General features: G+C 45.2%; 1 protein-coding gene across 2 annotated transcripts in view; it reads right to left on the bottom strand.

Moving 5' to 3' along the window:
- Positions 1 to 19230, bottom strand: part of GALNT10 (polypeptide N-acetylgalactosaminyltransferase 10) — a 224515-nt gene that overhangs the window by 73760 nt on the left and 131525 nt on the right. For both annotated transcript variants that reach the window (XM_079916229.1, XM_079916230.1), the window contains one exon: positions 13665 to 13831. In XM_079916229.1, the coding sequence (XP_079772355.1) occupies positions 13665 to 13831 (167 nt within the window). The remainder of the gene's footprint in view (positions 1 to 13664; positions 13832 to 19230) is intronic.

Raw genomic sequence — 19230 nt, 5'->3', positions numbered from 1 at the left:
CATGACACAGCAGGACAGACGTGGAACAGGTGCACAGAGGTAGCTCTCGGAATTACTGACCCGGCCTTACGGGTCACTCCAGCACACATAAGCAGGTGAGTACCCTGAGCTGAAAGAACCCAAATCCGGCTGTCTCGACTTGAGTCTTTCTATTTCTAAGGCCATGAAAGTGGTTAGAAGTGAGCTCATATGGAGAAAGCGCTTTTGGGGGCAAAAATGTTCACTGGTAAGTTTTAAATGGACCAGGAAAGATCAAAACCCATGTGCTGGAAAGCAGGGCTTTTAAGCCAGGTACCCCCAAATTGGAGATGTTGGTCTACCCCAGAATAGACAGGACAGCAGTGGAGAAGGCAGGGTGCTTCTGACTGAGGACCAGGAAGGGACCCAAGCACATTCTCACATCAAAAAACATTTTATTGGACATTTCAGGAGGAATTTATTCCACGTCTGGTGAATTGAGAGTTATGGGCTTGGTTGGGGCCTCAAACAGGTGATTATGGTAATTTAGAGAGAAAGTGCCAAGCGTTCCAGCTTGAAAACAATAGTGCCTCCTTGTACTGACAGAGGGCTGAGTACTGTCCAAAGTGCCTTCCCAGCTATTATCTCATCTGGTCCTTACAACAGGCCAGAGATGTAGGTTGTGGCTCTCCTGCGGGGCTGTGAATGAGAGTTTTCCCCTCTCTGGGCTTCAGTTTCCTTATAGTGCTCCCAGGACTGCCTGGATCAGAATCCCCAGAGAGCTGGTTATAATGCAGATTCCCAGTCTCCACCCAGACAACAGAACCTGGACTCAGGCTGGGGTGGAGCCCGGGAATCTGCATGTTAAACATACTTTCCAGGTGATCCTTATGTGCACCAGAATTTGAGAACCCCTGCTCTAATATTTCGTAACTCCTCAGCAGTGAGATCCTGTCATATGAAACACACACACTCAGCAACTAACAAAATCCTAAAAAAGTATAAAATTCTGATGAGTGGGGAGAAAACAGTCTAGTGTTGGCTGAGTGCATGTGATCATCCAGATAATAACAGCCTCTCAAGGATGTAATTAGTGCCCTCGAAACTGGAGTATGACTGTTTAATAATTTAAGTGAGGTCACCAGGATTAATGAAGAGCAGTTGAAATTAAATGTGGGACCATAAATCCACACAGGCCTGTTACAGTGAGGCAATTATTTATGACAAGGCATCCTGAAAAACAGGGGTCTGACTGAGGCTGACGGCATCTTAACTTAGCTCCTCCGATAAGGGCCATGCAGTTTTGCACTTAAGGTAATCCAGGGTCTACATCCAGAGATATCACCATCCAACTGTATCACAAAGCAGTTATTTGTGATATACGGTCTTCTATTCCTATAATCCAGTGTTTTCCAAGTCTGAGCAGCATTTCAACTCTATCAAAGTAATCTGAGATGCCTGTTGAGAATGCAGATTCTTGGGGCCCACCCCAGAACCACCGAATCGGAATCTCTGTGAGTGGGCCCTGGTAAGCTGCAATTTAACAAGCTCCTCAGTTGGTGCTGATAGGGATAAGAGTTAAGAAGCCCTACGTGAACTGAGCTGGAACCGGAGACCGTGTGGGACACACTCCCGGCGTGGACTGCCTGCCTTTGAGGTCACTTTCTCCTTGGCCACCTGACTGGAGGGGTCTCCTCAGGGTTCTTGCCTTCTGTGGAAATCAGCATCCTCCTCTATGTCTTTATGGCACTTTTCAGCTCTTTAGGCTCCTTCACATTTCTAGTTTAATCTAATCCCTGTAACGAGACTCTTGAGGTAGATGGGGTAGCTGAGCGCTCACCGCCCTGTGGACAGTCATGATAACCCCCATCACCACAACAGTGTCACCGGTGAGCACCGTTACTGAATGCCGACCGTTACTGAATGCCGACCGTGGGCTGGGCCCTGCGCTATATCTCTAGTGCATCACTTAATCTTCACCTGACCCGTGAAAGGGAGGATGGTAGTTATGGCTTGTGGGTTGGGAGTGACGGAAACCCACCCGCAATGAATTTACCCAAGAGGACGGTGTATTGGCTCATGGGAGGGGAAAGGACAGGGGCGGAACTGGCCTGGAGTTAGGTCAGGCTCAGCTGGCATCACAGGCTGGCGCCCTGGATGAATCACCGTGGCCATGGGGTTGGGACAGCACTGGCCAGGTGGGCTGGAGCCTGCTTCATGGCTGGGTGGTATTACTGAGTGGCTGTCCCTTCAAGATCACAAGGAATGAGTGGTAGGTGAGGAGCAGTCCACCAAACTGACTATGCCACCCCTGTCTTCCTTCAGCTGGAAAGGGTGGGAGATGGGGGCGATAGGGTTCTGCATCTACGACAAAGAATGCTGAGAGTCAACTCTGCTCGGGTGGAAGGTCTATTTACAGGTCATCTTCATTCACTCAGGAGTTAAAAGTACTGATTGCTTCTTCTGTCATAAGGAAGCAGAAACATGTTTTCTGGGAAAGGTCGGGGCTGGTCTTTCCTCCTGCCTGGTTAAAACAGATCTGCTGGCTGCTGTGGAGGTTTCTGGGAAGGTAATTGTTAGTTAGAGCTTTCCGTTAACGGAGACTGGAGTGCAGTTATTATTGAGAATATTCCAGACCATATATTCTGACAGCACACAGAAAAGAAAAATTAAAAGTTTCTGAGAAGACTGGGCAGAAAACAGCCTTATAATTCCACCTGTTTTCACCCTCACTACATATTATTAGCAATGCCCAATAAATCCCATTCATTAATTGGCACAGTAGACGGTGGGAGTTATTGGTTATTTTGAGATTCCCGGTTGCTCATAAACAATGTGGGCATCTCTGAAGAGGTCTGCATTCATGAAGCTAACAAATACATATATATATTTTTATCATTCTGGGAGGAATGAGTAGTTTGGTCTTTCAGGAGAAGGACCTGAGTGTATACGAGGATCCCAAAGGTTGAAAAAGGCAGTCTGCATCTGTTAATACATTACGGGACCCAACGTCCCTAAATAGTACAAGAGGAAAGAGTGTTACTATGATCTTCACATGCCTGTTTCTTTGTTCTGTACAATGATGCAAGAATTACATTTTCATGAGATTTTTCTATTTCAGATAGGAAAGCAGGAGAATAAAAAGAGAGAAAAGAGAAATGAAAACTTCAATGCCCACGAACACTATATTGATTAACAGGGCTTCTCCTTTTAACTTTTTCAATGAATAAGAGATGTATAAATGTCTGGATCTGGCCTTCCTGATCTTCAGAACTGTCAAGCATTGCCTGTTTTTGGCTATGAAAACTGGTAACATTTTAAGCCTCCGGTGTTTACAGATCTGAAGGTGCCTCTGGATTCAAATCAAACCAAAATTGGCTCTGGAGCTGTGGCTGCCTGATAAAGACGTGACTGAACCTTTCCGGGACTGGAAGTTTTGCAAGGAAATTGGGAAGAATTCCTGAAGTATTGATATCTTTTGCCAATGAGTCATTTCACAGCTGCCCATGGGTCTGGTGTTGGTTAGTAGGTTAGAGCTGATGCCTACTTTTTGGCCAATGTGCTTCGTTAACCTGCTAGAACCAATATTATTTAGAGGAGCTGGCTAATATTTATGTAACCAAGCAGGACCCTATGGGGCCTTCCCAGGACAGACCCCCTGACACACCCCCATGTCCTTCACCTGCCTCTTCTTTGTAGAAAAGCTTTAGTCTCCCAGGCCCCCCGCCTGAGTCTCAAAAGGCTGGCTCAGGAGTTAATGATTACGAAATGTGAAGATATAGAAACTAACAATACTTGTTGGTCTGGGAAACTGGTAACAATTGAGACTATAAATCAGCCCCAGAGTCACTGAACTCCCAGGTCCCTGAAAGATACAGATAAAGGCCTGACACACATTCCTAAGTTGTTTTTACAGGAAGCAGACCTCCACCAGAAAACTGCTGACCACAAGCACAGAGACCTCAGACCGGGTGAAAGCAGAACAGGGGTGACGCTTGAAGCTTCATCTTGATGCCAACCCATCCAAGAATTGTGTATGAGCTGATCATGCACCCTGCAGTCCCCTCCTTCACACTGCCTTCAAAATCTTTATCTCCTAACCGGCAAGTTGGAGATGGTCTTAGGACATTAGTCCACCATCTTCCCAGGTTGCTGGCCCCTGAATAAAGAGACTTTTCATTTCCTGCCAACACTTGTCTCCTGAGTATTGGCCTTTTGAGCGGCAAGCAGCTGAACTTGAGCTGGGTACCAGCCCTGTCCAGTTACACTGATTGTGAATGAAAACAGCAGAACATACTTCCTTAAACGTATGGATGTATATCAGATGTCATGACTGAGTATTTCCTATCTTTACCTAGTAGTTTTGTTGTTGTTTTTACCTAAAAGTTGTTTTATTTAGGGGGTGGGATATGGAGAGGAGGTGAATTCCTTGTACTTGGGTTTGAATTTTCTACTAAATGTGAATTTTCCCATTAGGCAAATGTTGGCTAAGAGGCTCCCAATAAAACTAAGTATAATATGTTTAAATTGCTTACAACGGTGTCTGGCACATGGTAGTGCTATCTAGGTGTTACACAGCATTATTATTATTGCTATTACTGCTTCTTCCCCTCTATGAGGCAGACAAAACCAGCTCCTTCAGCTCCCCACTTACTGAGCTAAAAGAAGGATGGGAACAGGACTTGGATGGTTTGCACTCGATCAAGTGAGATACTAAGGGACCTCCTTCTTTTATTTCAGCCTCAAATCTCATTTCCCTCTAGGCCCTGAGTAAATAGCAATTCACATCAGACCTAAGCTGGCAGAAAGGCCCAGGAGCTTTCTGAAGAAAGACTATGACAGAAGGGGGGCAGCTCTGTGGCCCTCTCCCTGGGGACCTTATTCCAAGGACCTCCAGTCACCTGCTTCATTGGGTTTTGCTTCCCCCCATTTAGTTTTTAAGGGAACACTAAAACAGTGGAAAAGGTTCGACTTTCATCCTCACAAGAAAATCAGGAGAGTATCAGCAATTTAGCAGAGTTTTGCTGCACCAAGTTTTTAAAATACAGAAGGCTCGCCTACTGTATAGAAGCATCACCTTTCTGAGAATATAATGCAGCTATTTTCCACTACAGAAACGATTCCTTCCCAAGCTTCAGAGCTTTTGATGCTTCAGATGCAATCTGAGCGATTTATTTGATTTTTTTTTTGCTATCCCAGTAAATCATTTATATAGTGCTTGATTCACAAAATCCTGGGTTTTTTTTTTTTTAAGATGCACAAAATATACCATAAGCATATCGACTCTTGCATGCTGTGTTCTTGCCAGATAGCCACCAAAAGGTTTATAGATTTCCCCCATTATAAACTAACTGATATTCTGTAACAGCTTTAATCTTCTTAGCAGTTCTCTCCTTTGGAGTCTGAAGGGAGAAGCATTCAGGATGTTATATGAAAGGAGAAGAGAATCAAGAAACCTGTGGATTTTCTTAGTGGTAAGACACCCTAGAGACTGGGCTGATACATAGGAAGTGTGATTCTTAAGGTTACGGAACCCGTCATGGGGAAGATGGATCCCTCCCATCAAATGGGGTGACTCACCAGGAGGAGACTCCTCTAAGGGCAGGTAAGCACTTTAGGACACCCCCCATCGATCTCTCAGAGCCTCAGTTTTGTCATCTGTAAGATGGAACTGTTTCCCCTGCCTTCACAGTTCCAAAGAAGGAACAATATTTCATTTCTGGGGTGGCCAGGAGAGGGGACACAGGGCAGGCCAAAGTATGAATGCTCATGCTGCCCACACGGCCTGCTAATTTATGCTTTCCCTGCTGTGGTGAACTCACCGGTACAGGCTCTGCCCTGCCAGGGAGGCCCACAGCTCCTCGCTGCTCAGCCTGTTCCTGCGTCAGTCAGTCCAGGAGCAAAGTGGTAGGGACAGATCCGTGTTGTGCTCTCTGGATCAGCCCCTCCAACAATACACCTAATATTCTGGAGTCATGTGAATCCTGTCTCTATCTCACAATTGACTCAGAGGAGGAGAGATGTGATAGTCATTTTATAATGACAAGGGGGTAGTGACTGTAGAAAACTTAGTGGAAGAGACCTGGATACAAAGTTAAATATAACTGGATGTCCACTACACAAAGCGTAACGTAAAGGGTCTAAATGTAGATTCGCATTATGGATTATTGTCCAGCTAGTAAATAACAGATGAGTTAGCACTACACCTACTGACCTGAGGGATGTCTGTGATACATTAACAGGGCAAAAAAAGAAGAGCAATATATACAGTATGATCCCATTAAAAGGGGAGAAAAAAACATGTAAAGATTAGGGGCAAAAGTTGTAGAATCAGAATGCATGGTTTTGAATCAAAGTTCTGCCTCGTTGTTCTAAGTAGACTGGCCATTTACTTAACCCCTCTGTATCTCAGTTTTCTCATCTGTAAAATGGGGATAAAATATTACCTTTATTAAGTAGAAAAAGGAGGTTTGAGATCATTGAGTCCAGTGGTTTTCATACTGGGAATGACAGAAGCCACGACAGTGCTGAGGTGACGAATGGGTAAATGCACTGAGCACGAATGCTCAGGAAGTATTAGCTCTTGTTACTACACGTTAGTGTTATGAGGCAGAGTGGTCTAGAAGGATACACACCAGACTGTTGACATGAGTTACTTCAGTTGGCCTGCAACTAGAGGGGGATTGGGAGGGTATGAAAGAGAAAATGGAAATGAACAGACACTGGGAACCAAAGAACATGTTCAGATGGCAGATTAGATGCTCAACAGCAAATGTCACAGGGAAGTGCAAATCCAAACAACAATGAGAAACCACTACACACCTATTTCAAGGGCAAAGATCCAAAACGCTGACAACACCAAATGCTGACAAGGATGTGGCGCAACAGGAACTCTCATTCATTGCTGGTGGGAATGCACAATGGCATAGTCACTTTGGAAGACAGTTTAGCAGTTTCTTGCACAAGTAAACATACTCTTATCATATGATCCAGCAACTGCCACCTTCCTTGGTATTTACCTAAGTGAGCTGAAGACTTACGTCCACACGAAAACCTGTACGTTGATGTTTAGAGCAGCTTTATTCATAATTGCCCAAACTTGGAAGCTACCAGGATGCCCTTCAGTAGGTGAATGGATAAATAAATGGTGGTGCATTCAGACAATGGAATAGTATTCAGCACTAAAAAGAAATGAGCTACAAGTTATAAAAAGACATGGTGGAACATTAAATGCATATTACTAAGCGAAAGAAGCTGATCTGAAAAGGCTGCATGCTGTCTGATTCCAATTTTATTAGACATTCTAGAAAAGGCAAAACTACTGAGACAGTAAAAAGGTTAGTGGGTGCCAGGGGTTAGGAGGGAGGGAGAGATGCATAGGTAGAGCACAGAGGATTCTTAGGCCAGTAAACTACTCCATATGATGCTATAATGGTAGACACATATCATTATACATTTGTCCAAACCCACAGAATATATAACACCAAGAGTGCACCTTAATATAAACTATGGATTTTGGGCGATAATGATGGGTTGCTGTAGGTTCATCCATTGTAACAAATGTACCCCTCTGATGCAGGTGCAGGACACTGATGAGGGAGTGGGTGTGGGGGGATATGTGCAGGGGGTGGAGGGGTGGATGGGAACTCTCTGTGCTTTCAGCTTAATTTTGCTGTGAACCTGAAACTGCTCTAAAAAATAAGCCCTATTAAAAAAAAAAACACACTGGGAAAGGGGAGAACCCTAAATGTTAACAGTAATTGCCTCCAGGTGATGAGGTTATGGATGGCTCTTTCTGCGCTTTCCACATTTCCGTCTTGACTCCTAGCCTGTGCTCATGACGGTCCCTCTGCCTGGAACATTCTTCTCCCTTCCCTACCCCAAGAAGTATCTGCTTATCCTTAGGATCGAGTTCAGCTGCAATTTTTTCTGGGAAGTCTTCCCTGATCTTCTCCGTGCTTGACAGCACCTGGACCTCCACCAAGGGGCACATACTCCATGGTCTTATGAATGCCCCTTACCTTGTATGTCTGCCCTGCTGGATGTGAGCCTTAGAAGAGAAGTCTATTTTATTCCCGTTGTAGCCCCAGCACCTGCTGCAGCGACGGGCACAGAGTCATTTCATAAATATGAATGAAATCAGGACAAATGTAGAGAAAAACAAAATCAGCAGCACAAAACTCAAGGTGAAGAGAACCCAAACAATATGGTGAAAGTGGGGAATGGCCATCCCAACAGTTGTGGTGGTCCTGGAAGCAAACTAAGGCTTCGAGAGAGATGACAAGAAACGAGGAATAGATGCTGATGGGCTTGTGTCAAGAGTGGTACGTTGCAATGCAAATCAGGCCAGGGCAAACGGATCTTCTTGACGTGTCTCCAGGACTGGCATGGTGTGACAGTGCAGGTCAGAGTTAATAAGCCCATCATAGAAGGAAGAGCTGGGACCTTGGTCTCAATGGTGAGAGCCTCTACCATGTGTACTAATGGGCCCTGCAATGTCCATACTCCCTCCAGCACCAATCACTGCCAACAATCTGTTGATAGCTCCACAAACGCTTGCTTGCTTAAGAACCTCCTTTCAGGGAACCCTTCCATGTGTATGTTTTTGTTTGTTTGCTGATGGGGAGCTGCGTTGGGGGAAATGATGTCAGTGAGATCACATCATAGCCTTTCGTTTCTGCACCTCATCATTCCAGGTGGCCCACAGTTCATCCAAAGACAATAATCCCATCCAGGTCTACATATCCTATTATTTTTGGAAAACCAATATTGTTTGGAAATGGGGAGGGGAAGGAGAATAGAAAGAAACGAATGAACAAAGACCCCTCTTGATTTTCCTAATAAAGATCTCCTATCTGGGCAGTGTAATCTGGAGGCAGGTCTGCCATCCTACACACTCACCTTTCTCCCACTAGTGCAAAAACACCTCCATGTCCTCCTCATCCTCAAGCCAAGCCCCCACATTTGAAGAGCTTTTGGAGGCCCCTGGAAAACTCCGCAGTGCTCTATTTGCAAGCAGGGCCAGGATTATTCCGGGGCCAACGTTTGCCTTCACTCTAGTCCCCAGTGTTGCCTGCACAAAGCTCTGGATCTAATTTCAAGAATTCATCTGCTCCAATTTTGTCTCCTACCCGAGGTCTCGACCCTCAGCCAAATTAAAATTAGTTGCCCTGAGGATCCTAGAAGAGGCTCATTTCAGAGCAAAATGCCTTCTTCCAGGCAGCGCCAATCAAGCCTGTAGTTAGCATCTATGAATTTCAACTCTGAGAACTGCCTCTGCTCACGTGGCCCAGAGGAATCCGTCTTTCACGGTGGCCCATATTTGCCGTACTTGAGACAGGCCTCTCTAGAATTCTGAAGTTGTTTCTCTCAAATCTCATTTTTAAAACAATCACTGCTAAGTTTTTCTTCCAAAGCTGCCTTGAGAATTTCTTCTTGAAACAAGAAGAATGATTGCTTCTCTGAAGAACGCAGGTTGCAAAATCTGACAGCTAATGTGCAGGCAGGACTGAGGGGCAAGAGGTAAGAGTTCTCCTCTGCATTCCATGCCCGATTCACTGAGAAAAAAGGGCAACAGTCAGGGGCCTCAGTTCTCATTCCTGTCTGTGAAATGGGACAGTATTCATTCTCTTCTCTATCTTATTAGGGTTTGGGGACGGTACTGCATTGGGTTAATGTTTTTGCTCTCTGGAGAAACAGATGTTACTTGGTGAATGTCATTCTTATATAATTTACCTTTTCTTTCTCAAGACTGTTACAGTCTTTTTTTATGGGGGGAGGGGGAATCACGTTATTTTCATCACTGAGTACAACACTGAGGAAATTGGGATATTGGAGCGTAAACCATTATGGTCCAGGATTGGTTGTGTTTGATAATGAGCTCGCTTTAGCAAGAAGTTTGCTCTTTAGTACAATGGAAAATGATGTATTGAGAAGCATCCTGGGGGGCAGAAAACAGTAATGTGCTTCTGCAGATGTTTCACATTAACAGCTAAGACGAGGGGACAGGCTGTACTGGGAGCGCAGAGAGGGGATTCTTGTCTCTTCTCTGCAACCAGCTGGCCATGCACTCTTAGTTAAGCTTGTCCACTGCTCCAGGACTCAGGTTTCCCATCTGTACAATGAGTAGGCTATTACATCTGCAATTTTCACACATTTTTAAGCAGTGGAGTTCCTCTTAGGGAACAATTTTCCAGAAACCAAATATAGACCATGCCAGGAGAGGTATGTGAACCCCACCTGCACCTGTGAGGTTCTTCACAGCCCTCACAGTGCTCCCTGATGCATTCCTGGGCCCCCTACTGCTCAGAGGCACATGTTCAAAGCCAGTAGCCTTGGATGACCTTGAAACTCTTTTCTAACCCAACAAGTAGAGCTGCTGTTTCTAATCTGGATGATGCCGGGTTCACTCTCCCTCTGGAGGACTAATGCCTTGTGATGCTCAGAGATGGATCCTGCCAAGTGTTATGGGTCTGCCCCATGCTTCAGAAAACAGGCAACAGGGACCTGAACCTGAAACCCAAAGACGTGGGCCAGCGCCGGTCACCAAAGGAACCTCTGTGTCTTCCACAGCCACATCTATCTCGCGGACTGAAGACGACCCTGTTGCGAGTGATGGTTTTCCCCGTGTGTGGATACAGCTGTAGCTGCCATATATGTTCCCTTCTTCTCTGCCCCCCCTCATTCATTCATTCACTAATTCACAAACATTTATTAACCACAAATGGCCTAATGAGGAAGCCTGATAATGAACAGGTCAGCAAACAGCCCTGTGACCCTACGTGGAGAAGGGAGCACAGCGGCAGGGGCGGGGGACCGAAGTGAAGATGAAGAGGAGCCCGGCGCTTCCAGGATGTCCTGGCCGAGGGAAGAACACGAGAAGACCCCAAGGCCGGATGGAGCCTGGCGTGCTCCAGAACAGAAGGCCCTGCGGCGGCTGGTACACGAAGAAGGGGAGCAAAGTGAAGAGGGCAATCCGCACGGCTGTGGCTCTCAAGAACCTGAGGGAAGGCTCGGGCGCTCACCCCGAGCAGCAGGGGCTGTGTCTGCGCAGCACAGTAAACAGACGTCAGTTAAGGACTTGAGCAATGTGCTCATTTATATTCATTTTCACCACCTGGCTGAGAGCCCGTGGCCTGGGGGTGGCGGACCCAAACTGGGGGAAGGATGAGGTTGGGAGAGGAGGAGGGGTAAAGGACAAAAGGCAGGAAAGACAACCGTAGAGCACGGGTCTGGGGCTCTGAGTCCACGGGTCTGGGTGTTCTGCTCACTGGCTGTGTGAGTCTGGGCCAGTCACCTGACCCCAACTCCTCGTCGGAGACGCAGAGACCCCAGGGCCTCCCTCAGAGGCTGTCGTCAAGAATAAATGAGATAATGTATGGGCCTGGCACAAAGAAATGGTCCCCGGAATGGTGAATGGATGGGGAGACAGTTTAGGCGGAAGGTGGGACAATAGCACATTTTTTTAGTGCTTTACAATTTGCAAGGCCCTTTCACCCACGGAAAGAGGGGGACCATACCTCCATGTCTGTACATTGATCCCTGACACCCCCTCCAACAAACTAGCCGTAAATAATGTTAATAGTAATAATGATAATACCAAGCTTAAATGTTTATTTCTAATGTTCACTTTGTGCATTGTACTGTCCTAACTATTTGACATGTATTAACCCACTTAATAGTCATATTAAGAGGTAGATTCCCTTTTACAGATGAGGGAACTGAAGCACAGAGAGATTAAGTGACTGGGTCAAGGTCACAGAGCTAATAAGTGACAGGGCCAGGATCAAAGAGGTAACTATTGCTAAAGAATGGTGCTACAGACACAAGGAGACACATCCACAGGTGACTTCACAGACCTCACTCCAGGGACACAAATAAATCTCATATAATGGATGCTATTGTAACCATGGCGGAAGTACTAAGGGAACAGAGGAAACGAGCTCTGATCATTTAGTTGTCAAACATGTATTAAGCACCTACTATATGCCTAAGGAGTTGAGGATATGTAGTGAACAAGACTGATGGGGTGGTCCCAGCTCTCAGAATGTGGAATCTGGTAGAGGAAACATACGACAGGCCAATGTTTACACACACCATGCTCACATGTTACACTTATTTATATTTTAATACTGATGTGATAAGAGCAAAGAAGGAAAAGTAAAGGGTCCCATGACAATGAGTGTATGTCAAGAGTTAGGGGAGAGGGCTTCCCTGGTGGTGCAGTGGTTAAGAATCCGCCTGCCAATGCAGGGGACACGGGTTCGAGCCCTGTTCCAGGAAGGTCCCACATGCCGCGGAGCAACTAAGCCCGTGCGCCACAACTACTGAGCCTGCGCTCTACAGCCTGCGAGCCACAGTTACTGAAGCCTGGGCACCCAGAGCCCGTGCTCCATAACAAGAGAAGCCACTGCAATGAGAAGCCCGCACACTGCAACGAAGAGTAGCCCCCGCTCACTGCAACTAGAGAAAGCCTGCGCGCAGCAACGAAGACCCAATGCAGCTAAAAATAAATAAATAAAATAATTAAAAAAAAAAAGAGTTACGGGGAGAATTAGAGACGGTAGGAACTGAGTTCAAAATGTGTGTGCATGTATGTGTGTGTACACACACCCCCCGCCGCGTAAGTGGGGTGTAGTGCTAAAACGGGGCAGCAAGCAGCTCAGCTTCGATTATTCTGGAGTGTACTTAGATTTCCTCTCTTCACTACTTATTAGTGCCTCTACAAGAAAGTGAGAGAGGAAACGGCTTCTCTGGATTTTCCTGCAAGTGGTGAAAGCTCTGATACAAAGAATAAGCTCGAGACCATTGGCTGGAGGGCAAATTCTTCTTGGATTTCATTTGTGGCTCCACCTCTGTGTCTCTTAAACCCATGGGTAAGGCCCATAGCGAAGAGGCTCTGCAGTGTGGTCTAGTGGTTAAGATCATGTGCGTGGGGTCAGACAGATGTGACTTGGTCACCACATCACCATCTAAGAGCTGTGTGACCAAGACCAAGTCACTTAACCTCTCTGAGCCTCAGTTTCTGCATCTGTAAAGTGGTGTGGCAGATACTGTAGGTGGGCTGTCCTGATACCTTCTCTAATCCACTTCTTTTCCTATTTCTACTAAAGAGGCCAAAAATCAGAACACTCACGTTCCCAGCCACCCTTGCAGATATGGACGCCCAAATGTCAGAGTTCTGGCCAAAAGTCTCTGGGGAGACTTTCCTGAATAAGAAGGCAAAGTCTTCCAAGGAAGAGGCTTTGTTCTCTTTGCCTTCCTCCTTCTTCCTGCCTGGAAGGTAGAATTCCCAGAGGTACAGCAGCCATTTTGTAACCATGAGGATGAGGAAGTGGGAAAAGAGAAGAAGTCTGGTTCTCCAATGACAGACTCGAGCAGCTGTACCAATCCTGGATCTCATTATCAAATGAATGAATAAATGAATAAACCCCTTACTTGTTTGAGCTATTATTTAAAGTTCTCTATTATTTGCAGTTTAATGCACTTCTACGTTGATACAAATGGGATAAAAACAGAACCTATTTCATGGGTCGTTGTGAGGACTAAGTAAGATAACTTGTGTTCAGTGCCAGGTTCATGGCCTCAAGTATCAGTACATGGTGGCCCACATGCTGGCGCTGCTGAAGATGGGAAAACCTACCACCCCTTTAGCAAGTCACTGAACGGAGTATGGAGGGTGGGAAGCTGGGTGAAATGGGCCCTACCTCGGTCACTGAAGTCATCCACCAGGACAATCTCGGCAATCAGCTCCGGGGGCGAGCGGTTCAGCACGCTGTGAACGGTGCGGAGGAGGGAGGACCAGCCCTCGTTGTGGAAGGGGATGATGATGCTGGTGTTGGGGAGCGTCTCCAGGTAGCGTTTGCTGTTGCAGCTGGAGGGAGACACGGGGGGGACAGGGAGAGGACAGGTTCAGCTCTCATGCTACCAGGAGAACTCATGCACGTGGTTCAGTTAACTGCAATTCCTACTTTCTCTCCAGGCTTCAGGAAATGAGTGAAAGCTGGGGACATCACGGTCACTTCACAACTTTCTTCTACTTGGCATCCCAAAGTCCTGCCTCTAATCCCTGCACACAGAGTGCACAGGGATATACACACACACACATGACCCCCCCACCCAGCTTTGTACACGAGCAGTTACAGAACAACAACCCCCAAAAGTGACAGAGCAGCACCGGGGTTTGGTGCTTTACATGCACTAACTTGTTTATGCCTCAATTGTGATAGGAACATGGTTGTCCATCCTCATGATTCCATGCAGAAGATAGCCCTTCGGTAACACTCTTGTCTCCCTCCCCACCCCTTGCACATTCCTCGCTATGGAGGAGAAACCATGTGTCCTTAAACCTGGAAGAATAAACTGGGCTTCACTGGCTTGGCCCCTCTTCTCTCCCTCCCTGGGCTATGTGGGCAGAGGGCACATTTTCTCCTTTGCTTTCCACCAGCCCCATGGTAAGCTTGGGGGCAGAAGGCCCTGTTCCTGTGGGCCTTTAATATCATGGTAATACCCCAGAGAATTAACATAGTTACTTAGTATCAGCAAATATTTAGCTGGTGTTCAAACTTCCCTGATGTTTTTGTGTCTGGTTTGTTTAAATCTGCATCAAGACAAGGCCCACATTACTGCTTTTAGCTGATGCATCTCCTAGGTCTCTTTTCCCCTTACCATTTGTTTAAGAAACTGGGTTGTTTGTTCTATAGTATTTCCCACAGTCTGCATTTTGCTTCCTGCGTTGATGTGGTGTCTCTCAACATGTTCCTCTGTTTGCCCCACTTTGCCTCCTGTAAACTGGTAGTTAGCTCTAGAGGCCTGACCTAATTCAATGAGGTATTCTGGCAACCTCTTCATAGGTGCTGGTGTGAGCATTCCTTGGGAAACACATAATTTCCAGTTGTCTTTCCTTTTGTGATGTTGGTGGCCAAAGATGATTTGCATCTATACCCTTTATTTCATCAGGGGTTTGCAAAATGGTGATTTCTAATTCTATCATTCTTTCTTTACTAGCTGGAATACTTCCATGGAGAAAAACTTTACCATGTCAACTATTTGGCTACACTGAAGTATAGGAAAGATAGGCTAGGTTCTTGATTCTTAATTTACTGATTTTCAGAAGGACCTGCTTCCCTAGCATCCTCCAAAGATGGCCAATTATTTGTTTTCATTATGAACTCATAAATTTTAACATAATTAATATGTTTCAATTCAACGCTAGTATTATTCTTCTTGGTTTCCAAATAAGCCTTTTTTTTTTGGTGGTACACGGGCCTCTCACTGCCGTGGCCTCTCCGACTGCGGGGCACAGGCTCCAGACGCGCAGGCTCAGCGGCCATGGCTCACGGGCCCAGCCGCTCCGCAGCATGTGGGATCTTCCCGGACCAGGGCACGAACCCGTGTCCCCTGCATCGGCAGGCGGACTCTCAACCACTGCGCCACCAGGGAAGCCCCAAATAAGCCTATTTTTAGCCCAAGGCGGTCTTCTCAAGTTGGCTCCTAGTCCTTTGCACATGGTCAGAGTACTGACAGCTTCTTTGTTTTCTGACAAAAGGTATCAAAAGACTCTCTAGGCTCAACTTGTATGTTTCCTGCTCTAACCTGGAATCAACCATTCTGCCAAGGAACCCGGGCTCTTTAATATTATCAATATAACCATTTAGATGCTGCAATATGGGCACTAAGTGCATTCATTACTATTATGTTGGTTATGGCTTCTATGCCATTACAGTGGTCAGCAATACAAATATATTTTAATAGATATGAGTTTATGCTAAAATTTCATATATATACAATTTCATAAACATAAAATTACAGAGTTTTCCTAAACCTTAATTTTATATTGTATCTCTTTTTTATTGATATAATTCACATATCATAAAATTCACCCTTGTAAAGTGTGTAACTCAGTCATTTTTAATATATCCACAAAGTTGTACAACCATCACCACTATCTAATTCCAGAACATTTTCATCACCCCCCAAAAGAAACTTTATATCTATTAGCAGTCACTACCCATTATCCATTGCCCCCAGTCCCTACCCATTATCCACTGCCCCCAGTCCCTGGAAATCACTAATTTGTTTTCTGTTCCCATGAATTTTCCTATCCTAGACATTTTATACAAATGGAATCATATAACATGTGGCCTTTGTGTCTGGGTTCTTTCACTTAAGCATAATATTTTCAAGGTTCATTCATGTTGTAGCATGCATCAGTACCTCATCCCTTTTCATGGCTGAATAATATTCCACTGTACAAATACAACACATTTTATTTATTCATTCATCAACTGATGGACATTTGGGTTGTTTCTACCTTTTGGCTATTATGAATAATGCTGCTGTGAAAATTCATGTACAAGTTTTGGGGTAGACATATGTTTTCAATTCTCTTGGGTATATATCAAGGAGTAGAATTGCAGGCCATAAAGTAACTCCATGTTTAACTTTTTTTTTTTTTTTTTTACGGTACGCAGGCCTCTCACTGTTGTGGCCTCTCCTGTTGCGGAGCAAAGGCTCCGGATGCGCAGGCTCAGCGGCCATGGCTCATGGGCCTAGCCGCTCCGCGGCATGTGGGATCTTCCTGGACCGGGGCACAAACCCGTGTCCCCTGCATCGGCAGGCGGACTCTCAACCACTGCACCACCAGGGAAGCCCCCATGTTTAACTTTTTAAGGAACTGCCAACTGTTTCCAAAGTGACAGCACCATTTAACATTCCCACCAACTATGTATGAGGGTTCCAATATCTCCACATGCTCACCAACTCTTGTTATTGTCCATCTTTTTGATTATAGCCATTCTAGTGGGTGTGAAGTGGTATCTTATTACAGTTTGGTTTGCATATTCCTAATGATGAATGATGTTGAGCTTATTTTCATGTGCTTATAGGCTATTTGTATATCTTCCTTGGAGAAATGACTAGTAAATATGTATTTCATTTTCATATTGTTCCTTGCTGGTGTACAGAGATATAATAGATTTTTTATATTGAGCCTGTGTCTTGCAACCTTGCTGAACTTATTAGTTCTAATAACATTTTTTTGGTGTGGATTCGTTAGGATTTTCTATACACAAGACAGTGTCATCTGCAAATAGAGATAGTTTTACTTCTTTCTTTTGAATCTAGATGCCGTTTATTTCTTCTTCTTGTCTAACTGTCTAGAAACTCCAGTATAATGTTGAATAAAAGTGGCAAGAGCAGACATCCTTGTTTTGCTCCTGACCTTAGAAGGGAAAGCTATCAATCTTTCACCATTAAATATAATGCTAATGTGCGTTTTTCATCAATGCTCTTCATCAGGTTGAGGGAACTCCCTTCTATTCTCAGTTTGTTGAATGTTTTTATCATGAAGAAGTGTTGGATCTTGTCAAATGCTTTTTCTGCATCTACTGATATAATCATATGGGTTTTGTTCTTTATCCTATTAACATAATGTATTACATTGATTGATTTTCATATATTGAACCAACCTTGCATTCCTGGGATAAATCCTATTTGGTCATGGTGTATAATCCTCCTTATATGTTGCCGAATTTGGTTTGCTAGTATTTTGCTGAGGATTTTTGCAGCTATATTCATAAGGGATATTGGCCTGTAGTTTTCTCTTCTTGTTAGGTTTTTGTCTGGTTTTACATATTCTAACTCTTTTGCTAAAAATCTAGGTTCTTAACATTAACAGTTGCTTGTTTTTTTCCTATAATATATAACAGTTTCAGAAAAGCAATACTAATATTATTTCTAACAATATGATTACAGAAAATTTAAGATTCCTTTTGTTCTTCATTTCTTTCCATCTTTGGGGTATACTTCAACAGAGATATTAGGGATTTTCCCAGGGCCCAGAAAAGGGGAGCTGAGGACCAGGCAGGCCAAGAGGGAATAACAAAACTGCCTACCTTGGGACTTCCCTGGTGACGCAGTGGTTAAGAATCTGCCTGCCAATGCAAGGGACACAGGTTCAAACCCTGGTCTGAGAAGATCCCACATGTGCAGAGCAACTAAGCCCGTGTGCCACAACTGCTAAGCCCACGTGCCACAACTACTGGAGCCCGCGTGCCTAGAGCCTGTGCTCTGCAACAAGAGAAGCCACCACAATGAGAAGCCTGCACAACGCAACTAAGAGTAGCCCCTGCTCGCGGCAACTAGAGAAAGACCGTGCGCAGCAACGAACACCCAATACAGCCAAAAATAATATATAAAATTAAATATTTAAAAATATATAATATATGTGATAAAATCATTAGAGGAATGTTAATTGCAGAATCTCGATGGTGGGAATCTCGACGAGTGTTCTGTGTGCAATTCATTCAAGTTTTCTTTGACAATTTTCAGAAAGAAATGCTGGGAGGAAAAAAACGGTCAGGGTCCACGGTCTCCTTAGCTTTAAATTCTACCTCTGCTAGCGGCACCAAGGGAAACTGGGGCGTGGGACAGGGCAGGAATGAACCCATGGTGTCTGGCTGTGAGCCCAGTTACAGCTGCACGGACAGGGTGCCCCTAATTCTGGCAGTCCAGTATTGATGGGCAGACAGGTCAGTCTCTCTCTTTCCCCTTCTTTCACGTCCCCTCTTGCTCCTGCATCTGGCTGGGCTGCTTTTATCCAGGCCCCACCTCCGGGCCCTCCTCCGCCCCTTCCCCCACCTCTCTAACCCCTTTGATCATTTCAGCCAGTCTTCTGGGGGAGCCTTTCCAACTTCATTATGTCGACCTTCACAAATGAACAAAAGCACCTCTTCTCAAAAATCCCTTTCCCTTAATTTGGCTGCGTCCTCTGTGGCCAAGAAAGACAGGTAATATCTCATTTTCTACAAGAGTTCCTGCCTTCCATCCAATTTTGCAGGAGGCTCACTCGTTGCGGCAGGGTTGGAGAGGGGGTTAGCTGTAATAAATTGCCTGGAGTCCATGGGGTGAAATACAACAGCGCTATTACGGCGCAGAGAGCCCTGGCTCTCTTGAACCCCAGAGCTGGGGCCCACAGCCTGCCACTAGATAAACAAACACCATCATGTACTAAGGGAAGCAGACGATGCGACAACAGACTAAATTCACTTCTAGATTAACCCAATCCTGGATTTAAAAATTATTCAGAACTTAAATAAAAGGCTCAGCCTTGATCATGTGCTTCTGGGAAGGCGAGGAGGGTCTACTCTTTTTCTCCCTCCTCTAACCATCCACTCATTTATTTACTAAAAAAACACAAAATGGCACTTCGACTTTTGCCACAGGCACTAGTCATTAGTTTGGTCCCAGCTTAGGCTACTGGTTCAAATAAAA

The sequence above is a fragment of the Stenella coeruleoalba genome (genome assembly GCF_951394435.1).
Source record: "Stenella coeruleoalba genome assembly, chromosome: 3".
NCBI classification, from domain to species: Eukaryota; Metazoa; Chordata; class Mammalia; order Artiodactyla; family Delphinidae; genus Stenella; species Stenella coeruleoalba.
The sequence above is the reverse complement of the archived record's forward strand: the minus strand, read 5'-3'. Positions and strand labels throughout refer to the sequence as shown.